Source organism: Anastrepha obliqua, chromosome 3 (assembly GCF_027943255.1).
Source record: "Anastrepha obliqua isolate idAnaObli1 chromosome 3, idAnaObli1_1.0, whole genome shotgun sequence".
NCBI classification, from domain to species: Eukaryota; Metazoa; Arthropoda; class Insecta; order Diptera; family Tephritidae; genus Anastrepha; species Anastrepha obliqua.
In genome coordinates this window covers 29,725,333-29,736,628 of record NC_072894.1, presented here as the reverse complement: position 1 = coordinate 29,736,628, position 11,296 = coordinate 29,725,333, and the positions used below count along the sequence as shown (strand labels likewise).

The window sequence follows — 11,296 nt, the reverse complement described above, 5'->3', positions numbered from 1 at the left end:
TATTCAAGGCGAATTTGCTTCGTCAGAGCTTTATAGATTTTATATTTATTATATTACGCTTTGGTACTTTCTGCTTTTTCATTTAACAAACATCTAGTCAAGTACATCTGTATGCATATTGATAGTATTTTCTAGAATAAATATTCGGTAGCTGATTATTTTGTTGCAATTGTACATTTTTCCAGTTTCCATAGTTATAGCTAATATTTCGCGCTAATTTAAATTCAAAAAATATGTGTAAATGTATATGTGTTCGTATTGTGTATAATTAAATAAAACTAAACTACATAGAACATATATGTATGCATGTACATGTATGTATGTAATATACATATGTATATATTAAGGGGTAATAAATACTTGTTTCTTTGTTACTGTACAGTACTGTTCTGCTATGCCAGTAACCGCTTTTTGTTGCTTAATGTAAAATTGTATGTACTCCTCAACGACTTCAAATAACTAAATTACACGTAAATACTTTTTTGTTCGACTCCCTAACCCAGTGATGGGCAAATATTACCGTCTACCATACATGCACATATGTATATATATATGTACACATGTAGCTAAACTATACATGTCTGTATGTATTAAGTAGCATTGGCCGCTAAAATAATTGTTTTCTATACCATATCTGTGCAAATAATCTTGCTTACAAAATATATTTATTTATTTATTTAGAATACCCCAACAAGTCTGAGCTTAGTCCTCAAAGAATCGTGCATTCCGTTTGCGTCCCATGTTGCAGATTTTGAAATGGCAAGGAGACATATCTGAGGAGAGAAACAACGAGCAAAGTAGAAAATCAATCATTTTAATAAGTTTCTAACGATATGAGTATATGCAGATGCAGTTCTTACATTGTTTGTGTACTGCTGTGGCAGATGTAGGCATGCAAAAGACGGTGTATGAGTTCCCAAAGAGTGGCATATTTGTAATGAGGCAGCAGATATGGGCGAAATACAATGGCGATCCGGTAGTTAGTTAGTACATAGTAATTACTTAGTTAATGTCATGCTTCTTTATATTACGTAAATTCTCTACTCACATTGTATATTCTTTTTGGTGCCATGATCCTTGAATACAACCGGTGCTGATTGAGGCTTCCTCTTCGGTGGCATAGCCGTCGGTATAAATGGGTGATTATCGGCGCGCTCATCGTCTATGTCATCTATCGAATTAGCAGCCAGCTGTCGTAGACGTTCAACAAATCGTATTTTTGGCATCTCGGAACTGTCATGAGCATCACTTGAATCGGCGAAATTTTCATCATAATCAGCCATTAGCAATGGTCCCCGTAAGGCCGGCCACTTACTCAGATGGTTATATTGTTTACGTTGATATTTTTTCTACAAAAAATACCAGAAACGGCAAAAGAAGAACATTTAGAACATAAAAACATTGTTTTTAAATATATGGCATGAACGGTGTGCTGGCACATGCGATAGGTTTGGCAAAAATGTCATAAATACAAAGCGGCCAACGGGGATTTAGCACCCCGTTGAGCACCCGCACAAACGCAGCGCTTCAGGGACCGCAGCAACGGCACAAATTACCGCAAGGCAATACCAATAAATCGGACGCCGGAATGGATAGCACTTTATAGTACGCACAAGCACTAGTCAGGAAACGGAAATAAGCGCCAAAAAGTAGGTACAAAACAAAAGAACCCCCAAAAAAATTGGGACCAAACTACGCCCCAAACAGTAGGTACCAAGGAAATATAACGCCAAGAAGAAGGCACCAAAATTATATTTCCTACAAGTTTGCACCAACAAACAAGCGCCAAAAAGTAGGTAGTGTTATTTCTCACTAGAAATTAGCAACCACAAGGAAAAACTCAGGAAAAATAGCTTAAAGTGTACCTAAGATATATATAAGGTATAACTCTCTCTCTCCTCTTCCTCTACGTTATATCTTTTTTTTCTCTCACGGAACAAAAATGCCCAAAACGTTGCATGGCCTTGAAATTTTACTCTCCATTCTCGCTCGTCCATCGACGCCTAAGAAGTTTCACTTCAAAAAACCGAAAATGTGGAATATTTCATACTGATCGAAATTAAAAATAATGTATAGACCTGTTTATATAAAAATTATCCAGTAACTTGCTAGTAACTTAATTTCCGTGAATTCGATCTCAAACAGTAACAATTTGCAAGTTTTACAAACAGCTGATTAAATTGTTGGCCGAAAAATCACAAAAATTTAATTTTTTTTATTTGAACTACCTCGCATTAAATATAAAAAAATAAACCAAATAAAATGCAAAATTTCAAGCTTCGGCATCGTATGATTTTATTTTGCCCACAATAATTTGTTCTATTCCATCATCGTTGTCAGATGAATAACATTCCAGTAGCAATTGCAATTCGCAAATTTTAAATCGTGCTTATTTTCACTTTGCGATCAGCTGTTTTTCTCACTTGCATATTCAGGTACACTTCATATACAGGTAAGAATGTATACAGTAAAACCTTGCAACTCCCCCTCAAAATGAAATGTCATTTTGCTCTCTCACTTTCCCCTACTTTGCAAGGTTTTTGGATACATGTAACAAATGTTGAGCAGACCTTAGGTTACGTTAGGTTAAATGGCAGCCCTATCTTGGGGCGCGCTTGGACAAATATTCAAAAAATTCGTCCGTTATACTTCCTTAACGGTAATTACCGAGGTAAGCATCAATCCAAATCTTTAATTGTGGATACCTCTGCTTGGAAAACACTACAGTGGTCCGGAAGCCTGAATTTGAGTTTGAGGGAAAACTCCTTACAGAATACTCTCCCACCTATCCTTCTGTCCAACTTCGAGTCATCCGTGAACATGTTTATTATGCCTTGTCACCAAATGTTACACCCTCCCCACTCATCCCTTGAGGAAATATGAGTGGAAAAAGGTCCGCTCGGGCCTAGCGTGGGTGTACAGTGATCCAGCACCATGGGGATGAACTCAAAATTTTCAAGAATTCTAGAGTGATCGTAACTTAAGTCTAGCTTATGGCCTGAACACCTTAGTCTAATTGCGGCGCGTGCAGCGGTAGTTTTTCCTACAATGTCCACGGGTGCCACATTCAGCATAGCGTTAAGCGCTAGAGTAGGAGTGGTAAGGAGCGCCCCACTGATTCCATCGAGGGCAGACATTTGTACCCTTTCCAGCTTCCTAGCTGATACCATTCTTTCTAGCGAGTTCCACCAGACAAGAACTCCGTACAGCACGATTGGTTTTATAATCGTGTTATAAAGCCAAAAACTGACTTTAGGCGAGAGGCCCCATCTTTTGCCGATAGCGCCCCTGCAATTATACAAGGCGACTGTTGCTTTCCTAATTCTTTCCTCAATGTTTGGCTTCCACGTAAGACCTCTGTCAAGGATAAGTTCCAGGTACTTCACCTTATCAGAGAGCACCAACCCGCTATTGAGAGGAGAAACACTCTAGGAATCTTATATTTCCTCGTAAATAAGACACGGAGGTCCTTCAGAGGATTTATCTAAAGGCGGCAATTTGCGGTCCACTTTACAACTAGATTCAGACAACCCTGCATCAATCCCACCAGTATCTAAAAATTTGCCTCTGACAATAAGTTCCACGTCATCCGCGTAGGCAATCACCTTGAATCACCTTGAAGCTCCTCCAGCAGGTCGTTAAGTACGGCAATCCAGAGTAGTGGCGAGAGAATACCGCCTTGCGAAGTACCTCTGTTCACTTGCCGGCGGAGAGAGGTATCGCCCCATTCCGCCGCGACCGTTCTATCGCTAAGTATCATGTTGATAAGCCTAATAAGTTCGATTCCGACTCCTAGTTTACCCAGAGACCTGGTGATTGCCATTGTTAAAAGCCCCGTCAATGTCGAGGAAGGCGCCCACAGTGAACTTCTTCTGATGGAGGGACTCCTCGATGTCTTTAACAATTGTATCCAAAGCAGACTCTACCGATCTGCCTTTACAGTAAGCATGTTGAGAGTACGATAAACACCCCCGAGTAATTTCACTCCTTATATGCAGATCAATCAGCCGCCCCAGGGTTTTCAGCAGATTGGTCTGAAATCCTTAGGGGATACATGAGAGATCTTTCCTGCCTTGGATATGAAAGTAACTCTCACAGCCCTCCAAGATCTGGCTATGTGGCCCCTACCTATGCAGCTCGCGTAGATAAGGAGAAGCCAATCACATGATACCTCAGCAGATTTGTGCAATTGAGCAGGTATAATGCCATCGGGCCCAGGTGACTTGAGCAGACTTTATACTGACAAAATTTCAAAAGAATAATCATAGTTTACGCTTATCATTTATTCTTTTATCATATCACTCAACAATGCACTCATATTTGGGTACCAGGACATGAGGGACACTAAAAAAATGAGAAGACAGAAGACATGCCAAAAAAAGGGCAGAAGGGCCATTTATTGGGCCAACTCCATGTTCCGGCTTTAACAAAAATAATATAAAACAGGAAACCAAAAAATGGATCCAAACTAAAATCAGGGAACACTGGAACGGCACGAGCGACCTTAATCACTACAAAATCACTCATTGAAGTTCAAAAACTTTCAATGCCAACAGAGCAAAATCTGCTGTAACCGTAGACAAAAAGGGGGCACTTACAGGTCACTTTGCCTGTAATAAACACTTTAACACAATAAGGTTATCTAGTACAAGATCATGCAGGTTCTGCTGTGATGAAGAGGAGTCTATGGAACGCTTAATCACCAACTGTGAGGCATTAGGCCACAGGAGACAAAGAATCATGGGCTCGTACCTACTAGAGGAGGAAGACCTACAATTGCTCCCTCCAAAGGAGCTGGTTCGATTCCTCGGTAAACTAAATAATTATAATTAAGTAATTAGGGGCGCACAATAGATCAATCTGGTCGCAGTGCATACAGGCCTTAGCCTAACCCGTACAACCATTACCATTACCAACAGCACAGGACACAGTTGCAGTCCATGCTTACAAGCTAAATTTAACTATTAAAAATGCTTTCAGGGCATGTAACGAGCCGGGTACAAGAAAAACCCTGGAGCTCCTCCTGAGATATTTTGAGTTTAGACGTGCCTGGAATTTCAAACTAAATTGATTTAACATACATTTCTGTATATGAGTTGCCACTATTGAATCCCCGTTGGCCGTTTTGTAGGACATTTTTGCCAAACCTATCGGATGTGCAAGCCCAACGTGCATGAACATATATATTTTTAATTTTTTTAAATTTTTATTCACTTCTTCTTTTGGAAACTCATGTCATCTTAACACTCACCAGTTCATTGTAGAGCACATCCTCGTTAACATTGTTGAGCAACTCATTCAGCATTATCTGTTGCATATCAGCCTGTTGACGTGTACTATAGTGCGGTATGCCCTCTGGCGTATTCACGCCACCCACAGCGGGTAGTGCGCATGCGTCGTGCGTCAGCCATACGATGGAAATAACTAAAGCGAGACATATCTGATAATAGTTGATGGCTGCCAGTGCAGCTGGTGTGCGTTGCTGTGCCATTTTGATCATAAACAAGTGTTAAGCGCTGCCGCTGCCGCTGCTGCTGCTGTGCTCTCTGCTCGTCAAAGGCACACACTAGAAATGCAAAGAAATAATTTTGTCACAGTCAGTACGAGTAACTAATTGCAGGACAATAAAAGAAGGGGAAAAGTTAAGCAACAGCGTAGAATTTCTTTAACTAGGCGTGGGCAATGTTGTCGCTGCATTGTGGGCCGTAAGGTATGCTTTATTTTATTTTTATATAAATTTTTTTATTTTGCTTTGCATAGCTTAAACTCCAACGCTTATTGCTAGAAATTAAAATTTATTTCCATAAACTCTATTTGAGAGGCATTAATTCGGTGACACCTACATACACTACACCCGCCACTCTACCTCTTTGAATTCAAGGTTAAGGGTTTCCTATTACAACAACCGTTACAATTGTAAGTTGAAACCTAAAGTTCAACAAGTGTGGAAATTTCAACAATTGCCGTCGTTCACGTTGCATAAAATAAGGTGGCGAGCAAATGGTATGCATGTATGTATGTATGTATGTGCATAGGTATTGTTCCAAGTGGCCCATGTTTTATGGGTTCGCTGTGACGCCATCAAAAGTTATTAAAGCAGGCATAATTGAAATTGGAATAGAAATTCTATTGTTGAAGATGTTTGTATGTTTCTCTCAAGTTTATGAAATTAAAATTCACACCCTTTAAATATTCAAATTTCAATAAACGCATACATTTAAAGTTTCCGAAGGTATGCATTTATTGTTTCCATAGTTTAGATCTGAACGAAAAGACCTCAGCACTTCACATAAAAGAGGAATATTATTGCTACTTTTGTTATCAGAAGATTTGTTGTTTTAAGTTTAAGCCAAAATATCTACGCCACTTCACTATCTTTATATTTTGCATTGTATTTCAAAATATGTTGTTATTATTTGCTCTCCATATTTATGTCGTAGCCACTTCAAATTCGTTTTAAATAATTTAGCTAAGTATTTTTCGCAGGTCCATTAATTAATCGCATCTAATTGGCGCCCGTCATATCTTTGGGTTTTGATAAGGTTAGATGAATGCGTGAGTAATATAAGTATACATTCAAAAATACATCTTTGGCCGAGCTTCTCCTCCCATTTTGTGAAGTGCCTGTTGATGCTGTCCAATAAAGAGGGGAAGCTACAGTTTAATGTCGCGTTCACACGACAAGTGTCTTTTATATGAAATTTTTTTCCTTTGTCTCAATTTGTCTATGTCCTTTCCCTGCTGAGAAGTACCGCTATTAGGGAATGGTGGACCCTATTTTATGTCCCAATTGAGCATCGAACCCGTACCAATCGAGTGATAGTCACTAACAATCCCACTCGGCTTTGGCGGTCGTTAGCTATTATTGCCTAAATTATAAAGGAAAACTCTTCAAACTCCGTGAGGAGTGTATGCGAATATCAAGGTTATGCAGGTTATTATTTCAATGAGCTGTTTATAAAATACTTAATTAAATTAAATAAAATATATATAAAATACTTAATTAATAAATAAAAAATTAAAATTAATGTTTTGCATGTTGATGTTGCAAATATAATTTCTCATTGTTTATGAAATAATTTAAAATGATTTGAAAAATTGATAAGCCACCGTTTAGAATCTACTAATATCGTAAAAAAAACATCTGAGGTTATCTGAAGATTGATAATTTTTAGCAAAAGCATATTTACATATATGCGAAAAACCTGTTAACAAAGTATACGAGCATTCAGGTACTGAGGTATGACTAGGCGCAAGCGGTGTAATAGGCGCAGCTAGAAAGTGGCTAGAATCCACGCTGCCGACGTATAGACACATACATATACACATATACACATGCATACATGTATGCATACATACAAATAGCCGTAAGGGGTTGAGCTGCCAAATTAAGAACCGTTCAAGTTTTCTTTTAAATAACATACAGAAAAGCCTCTATACATACTTATATGGTTCCATCTTAAGGCCTGATATTAAAATTCAAAAAGTGTGTGCAGAAAGGTTAGAGTTCGAAGAAAGAACCACCCAACCACGCAGCAAATGTCGACTCCAAACATATGGAAATATGAACCCTTCCGATCCTGGTTGGTGGGTTGGTGCGTGACTAACATTCGGAATTCGGAGAAAAAGGTTTTTCTAATAGCGGTGGCCCCTCGGTAGGCAATGGCAAACCTTCCATTGTATTTCTGCCTCGGCTTACGCGATTTTGGCCGAGTTTAACAAAGCGCGCCAGTCGTTTCCTTCCCATCCTAACCGGCGCCAAGTGAATCTCGACCTGATCTTTTACACGTAGAGGAGGCCTTTCTCTTCCTCTGCTATCATCAGCTGGTACCCCATGGAATACTTTAAGAGTCGAAGCGTTTGCAACCATTCGGACGACATGACTCAGCCAACGACCGCTGGATCTTTATTCGCTGCGATATGTCTATGTCGTCGTAAAGCTCATAGAGCTGATCATTCCATCGCTTGCGATACTCGCCGTTGATAGGTCCAAAAATCTTCCACAGGCTCTTTCTCTCAAACACGCCAAGGAACACCTCATGGGATGTTCTCATCGTCCAATCTTCTGCGCCATACGCTAGGACGGGCATGATAAGAGCCGTATCACCGTGTTAGTTTTGGTTTATATTGAATACTTATAAGAAAATTGAAGGATTCACTTACATTTTTTTGTGAAAATCAAAGTTTGCTTTGCTGTCTTGGCAGTGTAATAGCTGCTAACGGTGGCTCAAGTGAATACCAACGTCGCATAAAAAAAGTCAAGCAAGCTTTCGGCACTCTTAAAGCAGTTTGAAACTGTTCAGTCATAGCACGGCGCACTAAGCTAAAAATATTTAATTCCAAAGTCCACTTTTCTCTACGGTTGTGAAACTTTGCAGACAAGCAAGCCCTACAGACCTCCGCACAATTCTAAACATCTACTGGCCCGACATAATTTCTAACACCAATTTGTGGGCCAACACCAACCGAATACCATTACGACTAGAAATTGCAAAAAGGAAATGGAAATGGCTTGGACATGTTTTGAGAAGACCAACAAATGGCATTACTCGTTGTGTAATCGATTGGAATCTGCATGGTGGCCGACGAAGGGGCAGACCCGCCAAACCTGGAGGAGGAGCCTGGAAGCAGATATAACTAGAACATACAATAGCTGGAGCGAAATCAAGATGTTAGCACTTGTAAGAAGCAGGGTTATGTAACTTATTGTGACCCTATGCTCCCCTGCGAAACGGAGGAGCAAAATGTTTAGCGTTTTCAAGGATATCTCAATGAAACATCTTCTTGACTCCGAGAATCCATGGAATGCCGTAAGAAAACAATATGGAATATAATATTCATAATAGTCCGATCAGCTTAGGTTATTTTAAGTTAACGAGGTTGTCCTGTATTGGTACGTAGACGCTTATCTTCATGTTATAAGCTTAGTAAAAAACATTCAAATATCTCTGATTTCTACGTATCTAAGGTCCGGCGAAGCCGTAGCCGGATGAGTTGATGCGTGACTACCATTCGAAAATGCACAGATAGAAAACAAATTTTCTAATATCAAATGACAAATCCGCGAGTGTACTTCTGCGATGAAAACGCTTCCGATAAAAACCCATCTGCTGTCTGAAGGCGAAGTGAAACTATAGGACTCTCCATTAGTGCAAAAACATCAAGATGTACACCACAAATAGGAGGAGGAGCTCGGAGCCAACTTATCTATAAGGTGCGACAAATAACCGAAGAATTATCTATGAAGAGTAGATTAGGTTAGGTTTTTGTGGCAGTCGGCTTACAGTAGCCAACTCACTTAGACCAAGTAGGTTCGTGGTGGTACCACTGTGAAACACGGGAACCTTACTGTTCGTTTTTCACAATTACATAGGAAATGTTCTACTGTTTCTTCCTCTTCCTCGTCTCTACAACTTCCGCAGTATTCATGAGAAAATACTCTTAGCCTAGAAGAGAGCCTACCTAACAGCCAATGACTGGTGACACAAGCCACGAGCTCCGAGATGTTCACTCTTGAGAGGTTGAGCAATTCCTGATTTTTTCTTTGCAGCCAAATTAGCCTGGTTGTAACGCAAGACTAACTCACTGACCTATTGGCCTCCTGGAAAATATTATTTTTTATCCTTAATTTGCAAGTTGCCAAAGGAATTCCACTATTGCCTCTGTTTTCAAGCAGTGGAAGATTAGTACACTTTCTGGCTGCTCGTCGGCCTTGCAATTTCCTTCAATATCTCCATGTTCCGAAACCCATATAAGACTCACCTTGAAGACGGTACTAATATTATTTAGAGCTGCCAAGCATTCCTGAGCAACCTTTGATCTTAATATCACTCGCTCCATTGATTTTATGACCGCCTGGCTGTCCAAGAAGATGTTAATCGTAATTTTTGAGAAAGAAAAAACCCTTCATCTATATCGCTAAAGCATAATTGCATAACGACGCTGCACTAGTCAGGAAGTCAAAAGGGAAAGAAGGTGCAAAGATAGTTGGAATGCACATCGCCGCAAAATCTAACATTGAGTTTCTGGGTATAAATGGATACTTCCGACTCTTGAGCCGCTGAGCGTATGAATGGGGAGGGTATCGTGTTAGTCTCTTTTTCGAGCGAATTATTTAGTCACGATGTCGCAGTAGACGGGTGGACAACTACCGTTTGCAATCAAAGCATATTTCCAGATCAACGATTCGTGAGCTCGCCGTAGATTTTTTGTTCCAAAATATTGAATTCGTAGTTTCAAGTTTGCACAATGATCCACGTCAGTCGATGCGCAAGAGAGCGGCTGCTCTTCCAAAAATTATTGGGCATGAAATATTTGAAAAGGATCCTAGACTCCACCCCTTCATAATTCAAATCGTGCACGCGCTTAAACCTGACGATTATAATTTGCGTAAAACAGTCGTCGAGACAATATTGGTGCGATTAACAGTAAACTCTATCTTTTCAAGCGATGAAGCCCATTTTCATTTAAATGGAAGTGTAAATAAGCAAAATCAACAGGCACTTCACAGTTTCAATGTGACGGTTTGGCGTGCATTGTCAAGCAGTGGAATAATTGGACCATATTTTTTTTTTTTGAAAATCGTCGACAATTTCTATAGACGATATCTCTTATCGCTATCAGTGCTGAACGATTATTTTCTGTCAATACTGAGAGAACATCCTTCCTTCAGTGCACACACATGGTCAGAGAGACCATGGCGAGACTGCCTGATTGCTTTCTTAGCAAACTGCTAAGCCATTTCGGTGACTTATCTCGAGCACCCAAGTCGCCCGATCTTACCCCTACGCGCTTTTTTCTATGCGGGTATTTCAAAGGGAAAGGTTACGAGACAAGCCCAGCCACCATCTCAGCACTAAAAGAAAATATCGTTCGCGAGGTTAATTCCATCCCGACATCACTTCTCCCGCGAGTGGCACGGAATTACGAGCCCAGATTCCAAGAGTGTGTGCAATGTAACGGTCAACATTATATATACACACATATAATTGGCGCTTAGTCCCTTTTTGGGTGTTTGGCCGAGCTCCACCTCCTATTTGTCGTGTGCGTTTTGATGTTGTTTTACAAATGGAGGGGCCTACAGTTTTAAGCAGACTCCGAACGGCAAATGGTTTTTTATGAGAAGCTTTCTCATGGTAGAAATACACTCGGAACACTTAGAAAAAACCTTTTCTTCATTTTGGTGTTTCATGGAGATTCAAACCTACGTTCTCCGACTCCCGAATGGTAGTCACGCACCAGCCCATTCGGCTACGGCGGCCGCACACGTCACCATTTAGAGGAAATAATTTTTAAA

General features: G+C 40.0%; 1 protein-coding gene across 3 annotated transcripts; it reads right to left on the bottom strand.

Annotated features, from left to right (window-relative positions):
- LOC129241036 (uncharacterized) lies at positions 1–5,512 on the bottom strand. 3 transcript variants are annotated; one of them, XM_054877163.1, is made up of 5 exons: positions 5,252–5,512; positions 1,049–1,349; positions 861–875; positions 686–773; positions 1–645 (listed from the first exon to the last, which is right to left on the bottom strand). In XM_054877163.1, exons 1-4 carry the CDS (start codon positions 5,498–5,500, stop codon positions 703–705), a joined length of 636 nt encoding a protein of 211 aa, XP_054733138.1. In that variant the 5' UTR covers positions 5,501–5,512; the 3' UTR covers positions 1–645; positions 686–702. The 3 variants fall into 3 exon arrangements, with proteins under 3 accessions (XP_054733138.1, XP_054733140.1, XP_054733141.1); XM_054877165.1 differs by having other exon boundaries at positions 861–872; XM_054877166.1 differs by lacking the exon at positions 861–875.
- Between the last annotated feature and the right edge of the window lie 5,784 nt (positions 5,513–11,296).

What these genes read in the sequence shown, in the direction of transcription:
- LOC129241036 (XM_054877163.1), bottom strand. Translation starts at nt 5,500, where the DNA reads ATGATCAAAATGGCACAGCAACGCACACCAGCTGCACTGGCAGCCATC. An exon ending in ATGTGCTCTACAATGAACTG is followed by an intron (nt 1,350 to 5,251) that starts GTGAGTGTTAAG and finishes TATTTTTTGTAG; the next exon opens with AAAAAATATCAACGTAAACA.